This window comes from Colletes gigas, unplaced genomic scaffold (assembly GCF_013123115.1).
Source record: "Colletes gigas isolate AHSC1104 unplaced genomic scaffold, ASM1312311v1 Colletes_gigas_Sc00004, whole genome shotgun sequence".
In the NCBI taxonomy this organism is placed as follows: Eukaryota; Metazoa; Arthropoda; class Insecta; order Hymenoptera; family Colletidae; genus Colletes; species Colletes gigas.
Genome location: NW_025106633.1, coordinates 10,226,321 through 10,250,760, shown reverse-complemented (window position 1 = coordinate 10,250,760; position 24,440 = coordinate 10,226,321). Strand labels below are relative to the sequence as shown.

The following is a 24,440-nucleotide window of genomic DNA, read 5'->3' as shown; positions in this document are numbered from 1 at the left end:
TGTTACTAAATCCCTTGCAAATTTTCTTGTATTTCTAAGTTCAAAAGGGACAAGAAGTCAGAAACGATTGGTTTCTCTTGTAAAATGTTGTTCGTGTTCTGGACGATTAGATTGCAGTGATTGATGCAATATATGTATATTAGGCACATAGGTACATATCATACACAATCTTTTATGAGAAAATGAATCGTTTCACGACGCGTGATTTTCTTTGTCGAGTGGCATATATAGGAATCTTGATATTTAAGGTTAGAACGAACGTTTAAGATTCATTCTTGAATACCGTGAGAAATACGTTTGTTACACCCTGTATGTCGGTGAAAAGTATTCCCATGGTTGGCGTTGTGTCGCTGAGAGCAGTTACGTTCGAAACGTCACGCGAACGCCTAAACTTTCACGCGGAATAACAACACGGTCACACGCCCTAGTGAAACGCGTTCGAGAAGACTAAATCGACAGTTCCGCGCCCCCGCCGACCTCTGGGACAACGAACGATCTGGTGACTGTTTCGCGCGAAACTGGAGATGGACAAAATCCCTAGACAAAAACGGTCGAATAACAAATGAAAGATAAAAGAAACTTTTACCAATAAATACACAACAATTTTACCGTTCGATCGAATATAAATAGTTATTGTTATTCGAATAAAATTTTGCCCATCTCTGCTGGAAACAGTTTACACATTTTTAATTCCCTAAAAATTCAGTCACGTTTATAAAAAGACAACATTGGATCCACAACACTACCACCGAGCGAGAAACTTATCGAATAAAAAGTTAAAAAATAAAAAAAAAAAGAGAAAACCAAATTAGTCATTCGTATAAGTTCATACGAGGTTGAAAGGGGAAATCGAGAATAGAAGCCAAAGATAGTGGTGACAGAGATAGAACCAAGTATAGAAAAAGAGGGAATAGAGTTTCGAGAAACAGGAACGGACGAGACCAGCGAGATTTGGTCAACTCAAAGGTGGAAACAACTTGACGGACATACTTGGCTTTTGGCGGCCAAGTTCCAGGAAAGTGGAACAGGAAGAGGAGGAGGACGACGATCGAAGAAGATGCACGGTCGATCTCCAAATTGGTAGCTGGAAGAAGCACGTAACGTAATGAACCGTCCGATGATCGTACCGCGCTCTACAAATCCTTCTCGCGCGGCTACTGTGTATGCGTTTCTGCACGTTGTAATCTGAAACGAGAGAAACGACACGACTGTAGAAACTATTCGCTCAAATGATGTATAGGTTATGTTCAATAGATCGAACGACGCCAAGGACACGGCTGATGAGCGATTTTATATTTATTCAAATTAACATTGTATTCGTTCAACGTGATAAATTTGGCTCTTTAAAAATATCGGTCTTGTACTGATAAGAACCAAGTTTTTAATTGGGAGTATTAATAGTAGTTGATTAATAGACATCACTTTCGACGATCTCGAGTAGTAAATACAGCATTTCTAAATAAATATTATTGACCTATTTTCACCCTGAATCCTAACAAACACTGAATGCAATTCCGTTACTGTTTCAAAATTTATATTTTCGTTATAAATGTTTTATAATATACTTATGGGTCTATTTTTAGAAAACTTCTTTTTTTCTTATTTCTGTTTTTGTTTTTAATAAATAATTGTACAGTGAGGTTGTAACACATTATTCGGGGTTAAAAGTTTTCTTTCACGCTTCGTTGGATCGAAAGACCCTGCCCTCTAGGGGTCGCGACGCCCACTTTGGGAAACCCTACTGTGTAGGAACCAATCGCTACATCTAGGCGTGTCTAAGACAAAGCTTGCCTTAGATAAGGAATCCACCTGCATCCCTAGAGAAAACGCAACTTATTTTTCCTATCTTTTACGTTACGTGCCAAGTGATTGATTAGAAGACTAAAAGTTCGAAGTAATTAAAATTCATGTCCATTAAATTAGAATTAAATTGCATTAAGTTTGCATTTAAAAAACATATGGTGACTCTTGAATTAATTTCCTATTTGTTATTCGCAAGACGCGGATAGTTTTTTTTACAATTATTTCATGTTTTTTTTGTTCACATTTCGTATAATTTATAAGTTGGACGCCAAGATCTATATTTATCGAAATCATATAATTTGTCTAAGCGATCCGTTTACGTATTGCCACGCGAATATTGTAATTACATGTTCGTCATGGCAAAGGTCGATCGACTTATCACTGACGTAATTTAGGTTATACGGTACTATCGCATTATGGAATTAAGGCTTTTATCGTATCTACAACATAAGTCATCCTCGGTCAATAAATCATGAATTCGTGGCATTACGCATTCAATCGATCGCAATTTCTTTTAAGCAGAATTTTGTTGAGCAACGCATGCAATTCAGTTGCAGTGACCCATCGTACCCGGAACGTGATTAATTTCCTAGTCATTCACGACGATTTAAAATAATTAAATTACAGAAAAACAAATCGCCGTTAAAAAAAAAAATTAAATTTATTCACTAATTAAAAATCCTAGTGACTTTTATAAGGAGGTGTGTCTACTTTCTTCGACATCAAGGGTGGACCTTTAAGTCTCACGTTCCTCTTGTGAGTATCAAAAGAAAGTATATTACGTTGCTATAAAAATTTCTATTTCTCTCAGTCCAGCGAGCAGAGACTAAATTTACAGTAGCTTGAATTCTAATTATATAATGAAGTATATAAGTATATAATAATGATATAAGACGAAAATCAAGAATACCAATTTGTTGATTGAAGCTTCGTTAAAAAGTTATTAACATAATTGTTAAAAATTATTAATAAAATTTTTCCACCTACACGAATTTTTTTTCTCGAAAGTGCGTAGGATTTCGAGGGTATGTGTAATCACCAAAAATGATTCAAATTGATCCTCGCAGTCAAAAATATTTTTTCCAGAATGATTTGAAACTTTTTAATTTTGTCGAAAAATTTGTTAACTTTCTCGAATTTTTTTCTCGAAAGTGCGTAGGATTTCGGGGGTATATCTATTCACCAAAAATGATTCAAATTGAACCCCGCAACCGGAAATAATTTTTTTAGAATGATTTGAAATTTTTCAATTTTGCCGAAAAATTTGTCCAGCTATTGAATTTTTTACTCGAAAGTGCGTAAGATTTCGAGGGTATGTCTATTCACCAAAAATGATTCAAATTGACCCCTGCAACTAAAAATAATTTTTTTAGAATGATTTGAAACTTTTTAATTTTGTCGAAAAATTTGATTGCATTCTCGAATTTTTTTCTCGAAAGTGCGTAGGATTTCGAGGGTATGTCTATTCACCAAAAATGATTCAAATTGCCCCCCGCAACTAAAAATAATTTTTTCAGAATGATTTGAAACTTTTTAATTTTGGCGAAAAATTTATCGATCGGTATGTAACTTTAAACGTTAATAACTTTTTAATGAAGCCTCGATCAACAAATTGCTATTCTTGATTTTCGCTGTATTTTGGCCTGTAGAATCTCAAATTAAAACTTTTTCCAAGGGTGGTCGAACAGCCAGCATACAGTATACACTATACACAGTAGAATAGTAAGGGACAACACGGTTGAGGTGTTGGGTATCGAGATTACCCAGTCGGCCCACACGTCTAGACGTTTTAAAGTTTTTTACAATGCTCTCGAGGCGTGGTATGGCATGACTGCAACGCGGCACGATGGGATATTATACGATCTTGTGCCACCAGTTTTCACAACCACGCCTTGACCGGTTACATTGTACGGGAGACATAACCTCTTGGAAGTTCGGTCCACGGTAGGGTGGAAACAACCAAAGAACAAATCGATTCGGTATTGTATTCGATCGAACTAAATACTCCACAATTGATTTCCAAACTTTAATTTGTATTATTACGGTCTTAGATTCTTTTAAATACTGTACCATTAAAATTGCGAATTTGTGACTAAATTCCTCAGTGTTATAACGAATACTGCAAAGCTCGTTATAAGATTGATAGATGTCGCGAGTCAATGTCGGTTACAATTTTAGTTTACTTTATATTTAAAGTAATTTGTCCCTGAAGAGATAAAAATGTTTCATTAAAATATCTTACGACGATTAGTTAAAACTCCGATAATCGATATATTAATAGAAAGAGATGTTTAAGTTATCTACAGTTGTCCGCGTTACAAATTTTTTTTCGCGTTCTCTTTGACACTTCGGTCAAAGGTTACGTCTCCTACAATGGTTGAAGAAAGTCTTAAAAAATTTAACGATTATTCTCAGAATTATTAAAAACCACCGACACAGAGAATTAATTTTAAAGCCCCACAAAAATGTTAATTTTTCCATTTTCCTGACAATCTGTTCAGCACGTTTTTTAAATTTGGAAGTTTGAGAAAATGTAAAGGGAAAGAAATCGATTCTTCTTTCTTTCCAAACTAGGTTAAACCCGTTGCCTAGTTCCTACGTTCCAAAGGATTGTCCCTAACGTATGGATCGTGGAGCAGCTTGTCTGCAGCTGCAATTGCATTCTTTCTATCGATCAACAAAACGACTTTACATGCAATACAGCCTCGTTTCGCGCAATTCATTCGTTTGTCACCTGTTGAAGCTTTCGAGTGGAAAACTACTTTGTGCGCTTGCGTCAGAAGCGACGTGATAACATAAGCCGATTTAACAATATCTTAATGTAGGTTAACGATTATAAACAGGGTCGGGATTTCGGTAAGTTTTTTTTAGATCTCCGGGACAAATATAGATCAACGGAGCGCCGCCAAATAAAATAAAATATTTAAACAAGGTATTTCATTTAACTGAACCTACTTGGAATGCATTCGAAATTATTGACGATACTAATACCATCTCTTATTTGATTTAATTATGACTAATTATAATAATTATCGACTGCGAAGGGTTACGAGCCTGACGAATCTCGAATAGTGCCCGTGGGGGGCCCCCGACTTTTTGCGCCCCTGATTTCCACTACGCTCTGAAGTTCGTGCGAATCGGGGAAGTATTTTAAACGGTACCACTTCAAGCTGATAAGTGCGCACAATGTATTTGGACCTGTCAGTCTGCTGGCAGTAGGCCAAGGATTATTCTTTCGACCATGAAATCGTTCGTGATCTATAAAGTGGTCAAGGCACTTTGAAATTATCGTTAAAATATTTAGAAGGCCCACGGTCGACCACGAATGTCTCCCAGCGAGGACAAAACGCGTTAACGTGATCTGCATTTAATATAATATACAAATTGTACTCGGTCGCAAAAAAAGTCAGGGGACCGATTAAATTACTACGCGTCGATTATATTGGTTATTTGTTGTTCGAATGAAACTTGTGCCCACGTCTGGTCCGAATATGGGGAAAATAAAGCCTAAATGTTTGGTGCATCCTCGCGTGGGCACGACGAGGTTAATCACCCTGTATACAGGGTGTTCAGTCACCCCTGAGAAAAAATTTTAATGCGAGATTCTGGAGACCAAAATAAGAAAGTTATTAACAAAATTATTGTTAAAAATTATTAATAAAATTTGTCCACCTACACGAATTTTTTTCTCCAAAGTGCGTAGGATTTCGGAGGTATGTGTATTCACCAAAAATGATTCAAAATGACCCCCGCAACTAAAAATAATTTTTCCAGAATGATTTGAAACTTTTTAATTTTGTCGAAAAATTTGTTTACATTCACGAATTTTTTTCTCGAAAATGCGTAGGATTTCGAGGATATGTATATTCACCAAAAATGATTCAAATTGCCCCCCGCGACTAAAAATAATTTTTCCAGAATGATTTGAAACTTTTTAATTTTGTCGAAAAATTAGTTTACATTCTCGAATTTTTTTCTCGAAAATGCGTAGGATTTCGAGGGTATGACTATTCACCAAAAATGATTGAAATTAACCCCTGCAGCCAAAAATATTTTTTTTAGAGCGATTTGAAATTTTTTAATTTCGTCTAAAAATGTAGGCACTCGCTCGAATTTTTTTCTCGAAAGTGCGTAGGATTTCGGAGGTATGTGTAATGACCAAAAATGATTGTAATTGACCCCTGCAGCTGAAAATAATTTTTCCATGAATTTAATTTTTTAATAACTTTTTAACGAAGCCTCGATCAACAAAATGATATTCTTGATTTTCGTCTTATTTTGGCCTCTGGAATCTCCGATTAAAATTTTTCCCGGGTGTTGCCGAACACCCTGTATATTTGTATCGCACCGGTCGGGCAACCGCGAATCTGGCCCCGAACGAAAGAAACAGAGAAGAAAAAGAAACGAAGACGATGGAATGGGAATGTATGCGCCCCGTCACGCGTAGTAACAGCCTTTAGTTAAGGCGATTAGAGTCAGGCGACTCGTCGGTCGCGACTGTTATCGCCGCTGTACGGCAGATTGTTATTTATAGAGTGAAAGTACACTGTCGTACGCGGCCTCGCGTGAAAAGACGCCGACGTGTCGGATCCTCTTAAGTTTTCTGGCGATATCGACTCGAAAAAGTCCCGAGCGCCCTAAAAATGACGGACGATCGACGAACTAGGGTCGTGGGTGAATGAAAACTTGCGAAAAGATTCGAGATTTTCAACAGATTAAACAAAATGACACGACATCTCGTATAACTGATTTTCTAAAATTTTCATCCAACAGATTTTTTCGTTAGAGCTGAGAGAGAGGTTTTCAGAAACTATATAGAACTTGTAATTTAGCAACTTGTACGCTATACGAGATCTTTGCCCGCCTACACTCTCTCCTTCGCATCGCGTGCAAGGACAGGTCCATAAAAAAGACGGTATTTTACGGTCGTGAACGAGTACACGCGTGTTGGTAGTCTATGAGCGACGTAAAACCACCGATGAATTTTTCGCTACTCGTTATTTCGTAAGGATAGATAAATCACTGGCTCGGAAGAGGGACATTAGAAACCACGAAAACACGTTCGCGAATTAGGTAGACTTCTGTACCCAGAGTGGTTCAGTAATAGTTAAAAATAGAACGCCTTTAAAGTAACAATAATCGGCAAAGTTGTTGCAGTTGTTCATCTTCGTGCTTCCGATAATAAAAATTTCTAATAAAAGGTTCTATGAACGCGCGACATGAACGTCGAAAAATAGAACTCTCCTAATACAAAAATAGAACAGGTGGTAACAACCTCGTTTCCTTACAATCGAACGACTGCTTTTAACACGTTCGCTGTCCATTGAGTACACGTATTTACGTAGTTGGCGTTCACCTGGAACTGTCGGAAGCTAAGCGTCTAGTTTCTATTCGAATATTTAAGGACGAATAAAATTTATTGCCAAGGGGAACCTAGTTACTATCTTGGGCAAAACAATTATTAAAAATCTAATAATACTAAAAAATTAACCGACGGTTTGTCCTGTGCCGGTATCTGCGTTCTAACAGATAATATTCATCCCTAATCCCGAACGCGTACGATGGGTATTAACATTCCGCGAGGCGCGTGCGTCGTCACTTAGCAGGAAAAAGAGGATTTTCCTCGTTGCAGAACTTAGCCGTTCGAATCGGATATTACGAAGAGAAGATTATTCGTCTCACGGTGACATCATCGTATTGCAAGGAACGCGACTACCGAGAATGAGAGCATTTAGATAAATAAAATACTCGTGATCGACGACTTTCGAGCTTTCTTTCCAACACCTAATATAATTCGTTTTGCGAACTCACCATAAAATTAACGCGACCTTGTTCCTCGTCTTTCGTCTGCACCGCGCTGTGTCGACCTCCAATCGTGTCCTCTCCCTTCCGTGCGAGCTTGTCCTTCCGAATCGAAGATAAATCGTAGTGGTCCATCGCTTCCCTTCTTTCGTCAATACTCTCGTTCGCCGGTCTCCTGTTCCTGACGCCGCGCCGGTCGTGACACACGCTTCATACGACCGTGTCGCCCTCTGGTGTGTCGCGCGGTCTGACGCTTCGTCCCGCATGTTCTTACGCCACGACAATTAACCAAGTAAACTGGAAGAATTCGTACGACTTTGTACATCGTTTGACGAGGGCTGTTTAGGATTCACCAGTACGGAGCGTCGTTCGTCAGATGATGCCAAGACGCGAACTCGCTCCACGTGCGTATGTTCGTTCTCGTCGCGTCCGTGATCCGCGGTATCCCGTCTCGTATACCGTTGCTCGAGAATCCGTCACACGTGGTTGTCAAGATGTCGTACCGTTTCGCCGGCGCCCGTGGCTAAAACACACAAATTACCAATCAGAGATTGTCCGCGAGACAATCGCAACGACCAACCACGGGGAAATAAATATAAGTGACTTTCTCGAGCACTTCTCGCCTTCCCGAAGCGATCATGCGATCCTCCTATTAGGTACACACACCCAGACACAGAGGCAAGTTTTTTTTTCAAAAAGTCGACATACAAGTTTTTTACTGCTGGCTATTTATCTGTTAGTGTCAGCGCCTTTTGAAAAAGAGATGCATGTGGCGTTGACCAGCTTATATAGCGGCGTAGCCCGTGTCTTAAAGAGCCAAAACTATAAACGTATCATCGAGGTTAGGTTCGACGGCGGCTCGAGTGACGATACGCCGGTGTGCCATCTTTGGGAATAAAATAAGAACTCGACTAAGAGGATCTGGCCACGGAGTGGGGAAGGTAAAGTCACCTTCTAGCAACAGGACTGCGACGAACCTCACAAAGAACACATACATGTTTCCTTGAAAAATTATTTGGTTTTCTAAGGGATATCGTCGGACGTTAACACTGTTAGTAAATTACATTCGTCTTGGAAAAGGTTTCCAAGTAACCAAATAGCAAACGTCAACAAAAAAGAGAACTCACCAGTGCTGAACAAGCGTGTTCTTAACCCTCTGTTGCATGAATTTTATTTTACCCTTTGAAAAAGAAATTGTTTTTTAATTATTTATACATTCGTAAATCGATCGATGCTCGTGATAAATGTTTCCAAAAGAAAAAAAAAAAATCATGCCCAGAACCTGTAAAAGTTTGGTGAACTTTACCAAGGATCGTTAGGGTTATTTGATCGGGCACGCTATGCGATGATGGGGGACGGACGAAACTGTGTCAATTTTGACCCATACTATTCTATATAAATTAAAATAAATACGGTTGAATTCGAATTCTCTGCTAATATTTATAAAGAACAGTTTAGAAAAAAAATATAATTGAAAATTGTTTAAATTTTATTCTAGGACGTATAGAGGGATTTTAGCATGGGCCAAAAATGAATCGACTCCGCCTTGACCCATAAGTCAGAAGTTACACACCACTATAGTAAAAGAACGCTATAAGAACATTAACATAACCTTAAAAATTACTTTTATAAAATATTTTACAGATGAGATACCGCGTCATCGACTCGAATATGCCCATTATAGTATGACCTTGAGATACGTTAATTAAAAATTTAATCAAACGATCTGTTTTGACCTCTATAGTGGTGGTAGATTCTTAATCGCCGTGTGTGTTCTCTGGTACCTGACGAAGCTATCGAAGCAGTTGGGGACCTTTGAAACCCTTTCCAAGACTCCATTGCACGGGGCCTCCGTCTCATTCGAGGTACACACCTCTAGTTTCTTGCGAACGACAAAGTTCTTTCCCCCGTTGTTGTCCCAGTACTCTTTGCCATCGGTACGATAGCGTACGCAGAACTCCATCACGTTCGACTTGAGCGGCAGAGTGAGTCTGAACCGGAAGGTGTCGTAGAGTATCAGAGCCGGGGCGCACGGTTGCTCGACGTAGGTGCAGTGCACGTCCTCGTGAGTCTTCCAGGAATCGTTGCTCGCCCTGACCACCACCTCCTTGTCGTACGCCAGATTACGTACCTTTATGGTGCCGACCAGACAGTGTTCCGACTCCCTTATTATCACGTTTTCCAAGCTGACGTTCTCTTGGTCGAGTTTCCGTCGGAAGGCGAGGTAATCGCTCGCCGGTTGGGGGAAAGTCACTTGCCAGGGCGACGCAACCTCCACGGGCTCGTCGTCGTCTATTTTCGAGTGAAGAAGACGTCCCGTTAATCCGGCCAGGTACGCGGTACTCCAGAGTGGCGGCACATTGCTGGGCTCTGACATCACGCGAACCTGTCGAGACGAAAAACGAAACGATTCGGTGTCACGCCGTCGTTTCACAAACCTTTGGAAATTATCGAAATATTTTGGCTCGACGATCTCATTTATCGAGGATAGAACTTTTTATTTTCATTGTATCGTGGCGCTGCTTCTGCTGGCGGTAGAAATCGAGATAACGTCGGTCGAGACAAGAGCGTAGCCCTCTGGTGGCGAGTACAGGAGCTAACGCCATGATATAAGATAGGTTGGGTTATCTGTTCTATTTGGAAACCGACCGCGAAGGGTTAAAAAAAATTCTTTAATTCGAGACTCTTGTTACCGAATTGCACCGCTCGATATACATGTATGGTGTAATTCAGTCGAGTGTAAAATCACGTACGCAGTCGTCGTAAGCAAGTGGAACTACTGGAAAGTCTGATAAAGCAAACAGAAAGTCCGAGCAAAGGTGTGCACGCGAAATGTGATTTTATTTCCCTTTCACGAACAGAGGCGAGATTGCGACAGGGATTATGGATGGATTATGTTTCACCTGAGTAAGCGGACGACCACGGTCGTCGGCGAACACCACCCTTTTTTTCTGTTTGCTGTTGTTGCCGTCGTTGCTGTTCCGTATACTGTCGATGGCCAGGGAACCGGACGATAGACATGGCCTTATCCTGGGTGGGACCGATCTGCTGGTAATCGACGGCGCTGTCACCACTAAAGGACTATACAGAAGTGGACTGTATACTGGAGGACTATGCCCCAGAAGCAGCTCAGCAGGCATCGCTATGGAACACATTTAGATCTGGAAAGCAAACAAAATTCCATTTCGTATTTCTTACTGTCATTTCATTCAAATAAATGTAACGTTGTTAGCTTTGTACAGAAAACAAGATAAATAAAACGTATGATATCATATGGAAAACCGAGCACAAATTTCTAACGGTACGAAACATTTACAATGTTCCGCCATAAAAACATTCCAGATATGTACTACGGTGTCCATGACTTTCTCAAACTTGTTTCCTACGCGTAAAGAACCTGTTAGTATCAACAACCTTTTAAGAATCTTTTTTTAGCCCTCCGCTGTTTGACTTTCAAAGGGTTTATAGTCACGTAGCTATCGGGTGTAATGGGATTTATCGTTACAATGATTCTCAAACTGTCGTCCATATTTGTGGGTAACATTTCGAATAACGATTAAAAAACATCTGAATTTTAAACTAAAATTATTAGAATAATTGTTTGATCCAATGTACGTGCGTAACAAATAGACCACTATACGATATTTAGATCCGAGTATATAGATTTTTATCAAAATAGATCGAAAGTTTTATATGTTGCTCCGCCATATTGGGGCGGCCATGTTGATTTTATAAACGTGACTTGGGATTAGTCATCGTTAACCTAAAATACTTTCGAATATAATGTCCCGCCCCCTCCCAAAAAAAAATAATCGGTCAAGTGCAAAAATTTTTGACAAGAATGGTTAATCTTGACATTTTGTTAGTTTACGAAGAAACGTAATATTTATTCTGGTTATGTTTACACGTTAAACTGTACCGATTTAATTTTCCTTGCATTCTCTATCATTAAAATAGACACGAGCTTTATTTCTAATAGAATCGAACAGACCTTTCGAGCACTACAGCGAAGAAAAATTCAATTGATCCCTCGAAACTTTCCCGAGAGTCGTCGCTCATCGTAAAAGCTTCCTATTCGCGAATTGGCTAACCCAATTTCACCTCAAGAGCTTGGCAGTCGAACTGACGAAATTGGAATTTGCGCCGCACGAACGATCTAGCGCCAAATCTTTAATAACTAGGAACGTGCATCGCGGGTTGCCAAAAATTTCGACGACGGAATTACGCGACCAACACGAACCACGCGAGTCATCGGTTAACCTAAAATTGACCGAATTATTTACACAACAGTCCCTATGTTTACGGATGCTGCGAATTGCTTGGAAAGATACGACGGTATTGCCTTGCATCTTGCATCAACTCTGCGTTAGGGATACTTGCGAACAAGTTCCCCCTCCCCCCGCCCCTTTACCAACAGTGTTTATGTTTCTTCACCTCGAACGACCGTCGACTCGAGTGACACGCAGCTATGTGACCAAAACTAATTCGATCGAGATGTCGCTTGGGTCACATACCAATAACTATAACTAAACATATTTAGAATTAATTTTTTATACCTGCAATACCACTACTAATATTGTGAGACTGACTAGACAGACTCGATAGGTTATGTTGCTACGTATAATTCTTAACATAACTGAATCTCATATAGCCCCCGAATTATTCTAATTCTAATTATATTTTTTAATTCTAGACACAGACATTCATTTCAAACATTGTACCGTGCGTTATAAAATTTAATGAATGTTTTAAACATTGTAGGAATGGTAATATTAACAGTCATTAATATTGGTACACTTTTGCGGTTGTAATCAGATAACTTAACACAGGTATATGTATAGAGCACGTAACATACTGGAGAACTCATGGATGTATGTACTGGTACATCCTAATGATGTATTTATTATTTCATTACAGCATTTGTTGCAGAATCAATTAAAATAAATGTTCCAATTTTCGGCATATTTCCAAACAATCGAATTCTCGAGTTGGGTTACGACGGAACTTGGACGCCATTTTTCTAATGTTCCGAACGAGTGACATCTATTTCCGTTACTAGAAGATAGTATGCTATAACTTCCAGCGGTTACTTATTTCTAAACTAATTTAAGCCCGAGTAACATGCGTGTAATTTCTCTCGGAAGTATCGAAACACGTCGTACAGTTTAAAGTTTGTAATAAAGATTGAAAAAAAAATATTTCAGTGAATGGAACTCGAACCGCAACCTCGAGTATATGCACTGCCCGATTACACCACCATCTGCGCCACACAGTCACTTCGACTGAGATTTATATTTATAGAACATATGTATATCGCAAGATACGTTATTTGTATTACTTATATAGCTAAACTTATTAAATTATTACGTCTACTATTTTACTCGTAGCGACAGGGATCCGTAGTAATTCATTCCTGAAAAGGAGGTTATAATAAGTGGGGAGAGGTTAAGTGCTTCCCTCGTCGGCGTGTTGACCGACTTATGAGCGTAAATAGTCAGGCTTTTTCCCCGAGTAAACAAAACTGGAAACTTGTAGGTGCAAAGGTGCAACGACTTCAAGGCGTTAGAGTACATTCATAGGTTATGAACGCCATAAGTTGTTCCACGTGGAAAAAGAAGCTACAATAATTTTTTTATTTTCAAATTATAACAAAATGAAAGGAAATATAGAATTAAAATATACGAAAACATTGTTTTTAATTTTAACAGAATTTCAATCTAACGAAACAAAAAAATTTCTCAACAGCTGCTTTCTACACGATCACGTTTATCGAATGCATGCAAATATCAACGTCCCCTTGAATTCTTTTTGCCGGTAGATTATTAATTGTTCGACAGGTTCGCTGATTAATTGTTTACTGGTGAAACGATAAGACACGGCGTAGATCTTGTACAACTGTATCACGGTAGAGGTATTTTGCGCGTCAAGATAGGTGCGTGTAGTCATATTACTCCCGGGAGTGGAATTACGACTCTTAAGTGTGGCAATAATCTCTTCTCTCGTCCCTCGAGACTCGTTCGAAAACCAGACGCGACGTGCACCAGACCGGAACCAAACAAGCACGCGTACACGAGTAAGAATCAAAGCGGTGTCATGAATCGGATGTTTCGAGTTTCAAGCTACTTGGATCGCCCGTGAACGGTCCCCGTTTCTATTTTACACGACACTGCTTGCTCGATTTGTCAATAACAACCGGCGGAAACAATAACAGAATTATCGCGTTCCTATGAAAATCGAGCAGACATCGCGATATCGTTCGACTCTTGTAAACAGATCGAACGCGACTGCATTTCCATTTAGTTTTTGAGGTTGTCCCGTTTAAAAGAAAATACGACGAAGTATTCGACCGTTACAGTACGTGTAAAAGAAAAAAGTTCAAGAATTTCAATAATTCGCGTCAAAAGAAACATTTTACGGGGGAAAAGATATATTATGCATAACGCTGTCCTCGGGTGGCAAGATTAATAAGGGTAGAGGTCAAAACGAACACTCGAGTATTGTTTATCGAGACGCGAACGAAGCGGCAAGGTCAAACTGTTTGGTCTGTTAAAACAAACACGAAAGAAAAGAATACCGCTTATCGCGCATTTTCTGCATAGTACTCGGTGACACTTTCGACTCACCCATGGCACAATCACGCGTGTAAAAACTGCACCGGTTGTGTCATTAGAATTTTTGCGCGTTCCCTTATCTCGATGAGAATTAGCCTCGTTAACTTCTTAACCTGCCGACAACAACAACAACAAACAACAGCCGCAGAACTGTACCGCAATTGAAATTTCCGGTTGTTATTCGGTATCAAACTTCTGTAAACTCTTGCACAATAATTGTTTTGCAGCCGATAAACGATTAATTAAACAAAAAGTTTGCGGTTGCGTACGAAAGAGTGCAGCGGAACGCGCGCGAATCACGTTACAACGACAATCGAATAGAAATCGACCTTTATACGGGGTGAACTTAGGTTATGCTCGACGTTATTTACACGGAAAACTTTCCCCTTAATAACGGGGAGAAATATCAATGCGTCATCGTAAATAAAAACACTAATTGCGTTACAACGCTGAAGAAAATTGTTCAAATGCAATTGCAATTGCAATTTGGTCTGAAAATTCGTAAATATCATTTGCTTTTGGAACTGTTGCACGAAAATTCCTTTGAATTTAAAGTACGAGGTAATGTAATTACGTTCAAGTCCATTTTAATGAAACATATGTATAATTTCTACATAATCTGAAGCATCCTTAATACAGATTTTGTAGGAATGTAATAAAGATATTCGTGACCTTTACAAAAATATCAATAAGAAACCATTGCACAAATAAACGCGTAATAAGTACATATTTCGTAAGCTGAGTTAATCGGAAGGAAAGATTGGAATTAGCAAAACAGTAAGTATATAAATACTTCGATGAAGTACTGGTCAGACGTAATTTTTCGCTGATAAAAGTAATTTTGATATTATTTGGTGCCAATGAACAGAACGCAATATAAAGATACATGTATCATAGGCAAAAAGTATGCGTCTTAATTTTGTATGCATGCAAGATAATGATTTGAGATTAAAAATATTATTAGAACAGTGATCTTCAAACATTTTGAAAGTCGTGCCTTTAAAAATAAAGAAAATTAATGCACTCGAAATAAGTTAAAAATATACTGTTACGATTTTTAAATTCCGACGACCGATATATTAATAGTAAAAAAGAAAGAGACATTTGGCAAAACGATGCTCTTCTAAAAATAAGATTAATTTATTTCAGACCTTATACGATTATATTCGTGTATAAACAAGATTATTTTTAATCTACAAATAATTATATCATAATTACCACGAACTTAAAGTACAGAAGAACTTAATTTACATAATTTGTTGGAAAAGAAACCCAAAAATACATACTGACACAGGTTGACCTCTTATCCGATCATAGTTGGTAATTTATTTGTCTTATTCGTTTTAAAACACGCGGCAAAAAGGGCTCGTTTCTAAACGAAGTTAATGGACGAATTATAAAATTACGTTCCCCCATAAATGGAATAATATTTTTGTAAAACAGCAATAAATACTTTTGTTTCGAGTCACGAATACTTTTAATGCACAGAGTATAATGAATTATCCCCAATCTCCATGTATTATGTGACAACGTAATTCGCGTATTTTCGGAATACATCGATAACAGTTTTTCGACGCAGAAATCTTAATCCTCGCTGATAAACTTGGCTCTCGGTGTCGTCGTTGTTCGTGCTTGAAAAACGAACGAACAAAAAGGCATCTACGAAACGATTGTTTCTGTGAATTTATAATACTCGTCTATTTACACAACCAGACTGCACAAAATCTATGCATATGAGAGACGCGACACGCTGCATCGTGGAATAATATAATACTAACAATGCACGTTCGTGCGTCTGTTGAATTATAGAGGGCGCTGTTCACGGTTGCAGAGAAGAATTACCGCCCGATTAAAATCAGAGATAAAAAATAACAGTTGTGTGAAAAACGCAAAGGGTAGTCATTAAATTCGCATATTGTAGCTACTAATTACCGATTATTTCCCTTTTGTAACTCTCGAAATGAACACCTTGTATTGACGACGAAAGAAATCGTCTACTATTGCGAGACGAGACGGTGGCAGATGAAAAATGTCCACGGGATAATTTTTAGTCACGTTCGCGGCGATGCACCGGTTCGTCGTGATATTTCATAACTCTACAAATACGTGTTATAATACGACTATCGTGAATCACGTTGAACGGGACACGATGACGACCGCGATAACGCTGAACAGTCTCGAAGAAGCCAGACGAAACAGCGATTTCCATTTGGCCAGATCTTACTCATCTAAACTTCTATTTGCTTAACGATAAATCTCGATATCATTTATGTACGGCGTGATCGCAACGTTTACACGAGAAATTAGTATGTTTATGTTATTTCGATACTGGATGAACAAGCTTATTAATAATTATTAGATCCGGCACTTCGATCTCTCGTATATACAAATTTAAATTTTTCTCGAGTTAACCTAACCTAACCTCAATTTCGTAATTACTATGTTTACACAAACCACATAAGCTTTAATTTATACGATCTATGGTCTCCCTCCTGATATTATTAACGAACACGAGAATTATTATTTCGGCTTTACGTAACCCAAGTCAGATTGGCGTGGGAAATTCGAACGATACGAAGAGCAGATTAGAAACAGTTCGTTCGCGCCGGTATAGTCATGGAAAAAGCATGTTCGTGTATATCATGACTCGTAAGAGAAAATCGTGCAGCCGTCATGCTATTTTGAACATGCGCCGGTTAAAATTAGCTCGGCGCATCTTCTAAACGCCTACGTATTCCCAGACACGTTACGCCCTTGGAATCTATCCAATTGTCTGTCTTCTAAGGCACGATCTACGCGAATCGTTCTCCTCGTTGAAACTCGAAAGGACAGCGTGAACTTATGCCCACACGTTCGTACGTAAAAAGAAAACGATTTGTTGTCTCATCGGTGCAAACAGAAGTCTATCGACCCTGTAAGCGTGTCACACATAACCTAACCAGCCAAAACACGCGGGAACAATTCGTGCATTCACAACTAGACACGAGATGGACTCACGTGCACCCGTGCAAATCGATGCTCGCTCGTGACGTCTAGGTTAGGTTAGTGTTTAGCGACTAAACGCTAAATGCAGATTAATTGAACCGATTTAACCCCTTCACTGTTTAATAAAATTATACGATTTAAAAAATTACTACATTCTTTCAAATTATTCTGGCAGGAAAGATAGCCATAGTCGCATACCTTAATAATCTGATTCATACGTTTCTTATCTGTAGAGTGGCGCCAATCGTGTCGCAATTAAAAGAATTCACGCAATATCTTCAAGTCGCTAAACAAGTGTACCCCAGTTATGATTTTCAGTTTAAAAAATTCCAATAATTGCAGATCTGATTAATCTTATTTAAAATGGGACCTTTTTCCTTTAAAGCAGTGTGTTTATTTAACCCCACAATTACGATATACGTATATACGATTATTGAGCCAGTAAATACACGTTCTTTTTACTTTTAAACGCGAATATATTTTAATTTGATTGTAGACTGTGACACTTTGTGCGTTTAAAAATTTTAAAAAATTTGACGAAACACCCAGTGTGTATTTGTGTGACAAACGAAATGTTCATAATGTTGTTATCGTTTTTGCCCGTCGATGATACAATGCTGTTTAAAAATTCATCGAAGCAAATAAGAATGTCGTCGAGTGTACACGAGTACCGCTGATACAAAATATTATTTTTAATCCGCGTTGAAAGAGATTACAACGTGTTTAATATTGAACGACTATTATCTAACTGACCAGCAGCGGCAAAAAATTAGCTATATTTCAATGCAACCCCGCGCGTTTCAATTATAATGAAATTCTCTTCTATTGTTGTCAATTGCTATCAATCGACCCCGATAAGAAGAGGTCGGGGGGTTATTGGAAGTCACGTGCGGAATTAGACTACATGCACTAAACAGAGATAAAACGGGGAATACGCGTACGAGTCCTTGACTTATCATAGGCGACGGAAATTTCGTAAAGTTATGCATCCGGAAATATTACCAATCGATAGCGGCGAGCCAAAACGATAAACTTCACCACGGGACAATTAATTAACAGTTAATTGCTTAATTAACGGAGTGTCGTGTGGCATGAGAGAATCTTCGCTCGCGATTCCATGAAACCGGTCGAAAAAAACATTTCGATAAATTTATAATTGCGCGACTGTTGATAGCGAATCGAAAATATTCGAACAAAAATGTGCATTGGTCGGTGAATATAGCGTGACCACTGGTTTATCAGCTTGCAACAGACGTTTCTCGATATAATAAAAAAGCGACCAATTTACACGTCCAATTCGTCCAAACGCACCTGTACAGCGATAGAAACTTATAATAATTTTTTTACACTTTCTTAAAATTTATAAATTTGAAAAATATTGTAACGTTGAGACAAAATTCGAAATACACTAACAAAGGTACAAACAAATTTTATCCGGATAAAAATAAATGTAATTAAATAAAAAAAACTACAATATATAAGTGAACGTTAATTATTATCTTCGATATCTACCGAAACTGTACAATGACATTTATTGACTTATTTTTCGTGTAAAAAGTTTATCCGAGTGTAAACACGTTTATATAGTTTTGCAAAGAATAAATATGGAACGTTCGATGCCACAAAAATGGCGTCGATATATCGTAATAACAAATACGTCTATTAATGTATAACTGTGGATGAAACACGTAGGTTATGTTCCTTCTCTTTTTAGAATATCGTTACGAATTACGTAAACTGTTTTGTTGTGGTATCGATCGATAACGGAGCTTCAATACGTAAAAAGATATTACTGAGATGAGGGAGGTGGGAGGGGGATGTACATATATTTGGAGACCTTACAGACTCAACGAAATGACTCGCCGAAACCTTTGAGCATGCATGCCTGACCTATGATACTGACGAAAGACTTTACAAGTAGCAGATTTATTCTTTATTATCTCAATTATCGTATTTAATGCTGTCCACTCTTTTATATTTAACACGACCGAGGACATCGTCTCCATAACATTCAACTTTTCGATGTATTTAAATTTATTAGTTGCCGTAATCGTCGATATATAAATGAAATTTACTGCTTTATTTTTACAAATAATTTTTATTCTTGTGAGCTTAAAACTCTGTAAGCAAAATATATTCCAACGGTTGTTAGAACGAAAAAATTAAATATTGTACTTTGAGGTTAAGCGACCTGAAAACTGTGTTGCGAAAACTAAGCAAACCTAACCCCTACCTAACCACAGCGTAACTTCTATTTTATGTAGAGAGAAATTCACGGAGCTGTTTACCCGGCGAAATGTAAACATTTGATCAAAAGAAAAGATTGCACTACCGACAAAATCATCGCAACCGGTTTACCTTTATGGAAAAAAATCGCAGGCGCCGCCGTAGAGATAGTAGAGAAACCGGTTAGCAAAATTTGAATATTTTCTTTTTATAGCGCGACGTTTCTATCGCGCGACGACCGTATATCATTAAGAACAGCCTTGGCGGGTATATGTTAATCCCTCATCCTTGAGAATATTCTTATTAAGACGAGCGAACAATAAATCACTATCTGACCCCACATCGCGAATCAGGAAGTCCGACGAACACACAAACGAAACGATATTGTCGAGAGAAAAAAAAAAAATAAGTTCAAATATAACTTCGAGGTCCTTCATAAAAAATAATGGATGTTGCGTGAATGAAAATTCGGAAAAATAGGAACCGATTAGGTTAGGCAATAAAAGTCCTCTGCACGATCTATGTACCTTTAAAAAATTATTCGATAAATGTCCCTAGCTACGCACAAATCTATGCAATAATTTATGCAATTGATTACACAAGAAGTTGACATAATATTGATCTGTTAATCTTTCAAAAAAAAGAAAATAGTTATTAAACATTAAAAATAATCAAAGTAGAAAAATAGCTATAACTCGAGAAAATCAAACGAGATACGTGTCTCATTATTTCTTTAAATCTCCGTTAGAGATGGCTAGAATAGAGGTTAGAACGACGAAGCGCCGTAAAATTGCGATACCAGGCCACGAGCCGAGTACATGTCTGTGGAAATACGTATTTCTAATATTTTATCTGTTGATCGCGATGCACGATTTGCACTAGTGTCATTAGAGCGAAATATTAGAAATGACTAATGTCATTAGTCGTAACAATTCTCAGACCTGTATTCTTTCAACGATCGAAGGCGCCACTGAGGTCGAATCCTCCGGTCTTATCGCGTCGTGTTTCTGGTTCGAAGCAACCAGATAACCGACATATCCTTGCCGACATTTACACCCTCGAGCGCGGAATCTTACCGGACAAAGTTTAATCGCCGAAACCATAAAGAAGAGGCGACGCATCGCGTAGATCGGCGCGAGATGCTTTTGTGTACCCGATAAAGGGAAAAGTGTCACGAGATAAACGACCGAACGACCACGACTCGAACGCCGATGATGTTTGACCAAGTCTCGTCAAACGCGACACGATTTATCTCCGGGGCGAATTAATTTTCGTTCTAGTTGGTATTTTTTCCAAGACCTCTGTCGATCATTTACTGAATTACCAACAAACGTTCGATGTTATCGAGCGAGATAAGAAAAAAACATCTGACTGCGTGGATAAATTTTTACGAGACCTTCGGAGCGCGTTCTCCTTCCCACGATACGAAGAAGACACGATGTTCAACGATACGAGACGCGTGTCTCGATTAATGCGCGCGAAACAATTATTTATATATGTTGTAATTCTATATTTACGCCTCCGATAATGATAGACTGCGCGCTTAGAATGTAATTATTTCAAGCACATTGGAATCTTTGCATGGGCAGAGATAGCCTCTTGACTTTCGCTGATTTGTATATGGAACAATGTGCTAGCAGACGATGATACCCAGATGTACAATACTAGATAAATAGCGTAACGGCGTTGTATACGTAAATATCTTTCGTGCTGCACGGTAAATATTTTAATCTACGCGATTCATTTTTCTCTACTTTGTAATATTCGTATATCAACGTACAATTAAACATTTCATTTTCTACAAATAAAAACTAATAAAAAAAGCTCTGAAATACCTCCTTAACGCGAAGGTTAAATCACAGAGGGCCTGGAGACACAGTATCGTTCCTGAATCACACGTAAGCGCGATCCCCCAAAACTAAATAGTCTGTTTTAAAACGAACGACTGTTACGTAAGCCCGAATGGTGCGACAAACTCTATCGTACATTCACTGCAACGAACTACTACGAGGGAAGGGTAACATCGATCAATGGTCCCCTATCGTACAATTTTTTGTCTCAGAAGTCGAGTATAATTTCGATCGTAGAAGGTTAACGCGTGAAACGGCACGCAACGCGTTAACCTTGGTGCAACCTCGCTTGCATTTATGATTTTTGCGTTCGAGCTTCTAAAAACCACCGTAGGGGGTCCGCGTAACGTGTCCTTAAGCCGATGCACATTGCAACGATTTTCTCCTCGCTTTCTCCGGAAGCGCATACATCGCGGGACACGCGTGGGAATTGTATGCGCAAACAATTCGTCTTGCGTCCCCCGTTTGCTGTTTTCGAGTAGGTGTCCGCGAGATACGAGTGACCGGAAAACACGCGTATATACTTGTGCGGGGGCACGAGAGCACACGCGGCACGCGTACTTAAAAACGAACAAAATGCATTTTAAGAGAGTAGTCAAGCCGGTTACCAGAAGAAATCCGCTGCTAACAAGCCTGGAACGCGATTCATGGGAGACACTGGTAACGTTATTTTATATTCTTGGTTCGTTTCGCTGGGTTCCGTCCAAACGAGAATGGAATTTTTCGTTAATAGGTTAGGAGGAACTACGATTAAGCGAACAACTTCAAGTGCAATTTTTTATACGATCGCTTCACGAATGGTATTTTGAAATACAAATATAGACTATAGCCTGCAATTCGATGCTTTTCAATAATTTCTTGGGACTCGTATCACGATAAATAGATTATAATTAGTTTTTGGATTAGTAACCTGTTGAATCTATACAACGATACTTTAATTGCTCGACATTTAAAAAGAAGAGTGCTTACAACTGATGGGGAAGCAAAACGTTTCTAGTATTTCTATCGCGTGAGTTTGGCCTACGTTGAGTAGCGTGCGTTAAAAAGCGAATGAACCAAGTTACTACGAATATTTATTCATTATTTCCGTTGTGTCGTGAGGTCAGGAGCCAGCTAATCGGTCTCTTGTTCGCGTCGTTAAAAACGTCCGAGATTAAACAATAACGCTACCAACAATGTTCTTCCCGCCCATAAACGTCTAATCGGTCGAGTCGGGTGTTCTTTCTTTTATTCCACGATAAAAGCGTTTCTCTGAAGCGCAGATAAACCATGGAGGCCTTTCTGGAGCTTTCGTTCCGCACGTACAATCCTCTCGTTTTGCTCCAACGATTATCTCATACACGTGTTCACGGGAAGCGTGCTCGCGCGTGCTCCTCGTATTGTCCTCCATCTAACAACGAACGCGTAAATTTAAACCCCGACGATCGCGATACAAATTGTACGAGATAACGCGCCGCGATAAATGGCGTTCCTTTTCTGTACGACACACTCGTGACATTCCTCGCGAACGTTATCGCACAGTTTGTTTGTAAACAAAGGGGATCTGGTTCGCATGGAAAATAATACACATCGACGACAGGACTGTAAATTAATGTTATCTCGAGCTATAGCTGCATAGCCGCTGCAATGGATAACCAATTGTGTAATCCTACGCGTTTGTTTTACATAAGAAATTGTTGCAGATGCGCGACGGATGCATTCTTGGTCGCGTGCACAGATTCCGGATGTAGATCGATCATGAACTTCGCGCAGACGAAATTGCTCGGCGTTTGAAACAACGTGAAACGAACGAAAACGAAGTTCACGTTGATGTCACGTCGCGAAACAACGATTTGGCCGATAACAATTCCATTTTACGATACAAAGATATAATTACTCACGTATTTGTTTGATTTGAGAACCGTTCCACTGTGCAGTGAAACGAAACCAAAGGACCAGATTATCTCCTCGCGTAGGTCTGGCGCCTAAGACTTTTCCTCCGCTTCCTGACTTCTTTGCTTCTTTTCCCAAACACGCACAAATCTCGTCTACTTTCTTCCGAAGGCTTCCGTTTGTTTCAGTCTGAACTTGGAGATTGTCGGTAATTAGTATCTTCGATTCTTAACGCGATAGAAGGCAATCTCCAAAGGAACTTTCGAATATAGTTGAACACATCGCGTATACGCCGGTAGTTATTCTTAACGTTGAGTTTCTTTGCACGAACACCGTGAAAAACCGATCACTACGAAACGAACGGTTCGAGATCGTAAAATTACCCGGCGTACGAAACGAGGTGATTGAATGGACGGTTTTCACGTGGCAAAAACGACGCAGTGCATCGCCGGTGCCGATTTATCGAGCGTCACAAATCTTCGTTCATTCTGTTTTGCTTCGTTATTGCGACGCAAGACTGTTTCCGTTGGACGTTTATTTTTCTTTTTGTTTCAAGTTTGACCGTAAGAGGTTTGCGAATTACCTCTGTCGTTGGTCACCGGCGCGAATCGCGGCGTTCCAACTTCCTCCTCGTTCCAACCGCTTCTGAGAGCACCGGCGTAAAGTGTCATCGGTCCATACGTCGCCGACGAGCCGGTGCCCCGTGACGCGCATGCGCCAACACAGCCTCATGCACTTCACGTGATTCCAACGGATCGACGAATCAGGGAACGCTGGCTCCACGTGCTTGCATTCTTACAACGGCGGTGCTGGCGACAAAGCCTCGATTCCTAGGCTAGAAGTTAATAGGAACCAAGAAAAGAACGAAACGATTAATTGTCGTCCAACGTTCCTTTTCATTTTAATCTCTATTACAAATTCTGCCCGGGCAGCTCCTAAAAATCAAATCCAACATGCACTTTTAACTCGAATACGCTCGAATACCATATTGCATTTTTCAGCGAACATTGCGAACTGTCAGATGCTAATTTTTATGTGTGCAACTTGGCACAAATGTCCATTGGTCCAACCATCCCCATTGCGCGCATACCTTGTTTTGCAATTAAATCAAACAGTATACATATTTTTAATTAATTTTGAAAACAAGTAAATGTTAAACATAAAGGTATACTGCAGCAATTTTACGAAACAAATCTACGAACAAATCATTACAAATACTACATAATCAACATGCAATTGGATTTCGTTGTTCTATTAAATATTTAAATCACAGATTTCAAAATTACGCAAT

General features: G+C 39.1%; 1 protein-coding gene across 3 annotated transcripts; it reads right to left on the bottom strand.

Annotated features, from left to right (window-relative positions):
• Positions 1 to 940: 940 nt before the first annotated feature.
• On the bottom strand, positions 941 to 23,779 carry LOC122394784 (protein phosphatase 1 regulatory subunit 3C-B). 3 transcript variants are annotated; one of them, XM_043391914.1, is made up of 5 exons: positions 23,158 to 23,779; positions 10,509 to 10,766; positions 9,479 to 9,991; positions 7,615 to 8,128; positions 941 to 1,185 (listed from the first exon to the last, which is right to left on the bottom strand). In XM_043391914.1, exons 2-4 carry the CDS (start codon positions 10,758 to 10,760, stop codon positions 7,955 to 7,957), a joined length of 939 nt encoding a protein of 312 aa, XP_043247849.1. In that variant the 5' UTR covers positions 10,761 to 10,766; positions 23,158 to 23,779; the 3' UTR covers positions 941 to 1,185; positions 7,615 to 7,954. The 3 variants fall into 3 exon arrangements, with proteins under 3 accessions (XP_043247849.1, XP_043247848.1, XP_043247850.1); XM_043391913.1 differs by lacking the exon at positions 23,158 to 23,779 and adding an exon at positions 11,597 to 11,720; XM_043391915.1 differs by lacking the exons at positions 941 to 1,185; positions 23,158 to 23,779 and adding exons at positions 8,733 to 8,785; positions 11,597 to 11,720 and having other exon boundaries at positions 7,993 to 8,128; positions 9,390 to 9,991.
• Between the last annotated feature and the right edge of the window lie 661 nt (positions 23,780 to 24,440).

Coding starts and splice junctions, on each gene's coding strand:
- LOC122394784 (XM_043391914.1), bottom strand. CDS start 10,760: ATGTGTTCCATAGCGATGCCTGCTGAGCTGCTTCTGGGGCATAGTCCT. Junction 9,992..10,508: donor GTGGTCGTCCGCTTACTCAG/GTGAAACATAAT, acceptor TCGTCTCGACAG/GTTCGCGTGATGTCAGAGCC. Junction 8,129..9,478: donor TCGTTCGCAAGAAACTAGAG/GTGTGTACCTCG, acceptor TGTGTGTTTTAG/CCACGGGCGCCGGCGAAACG.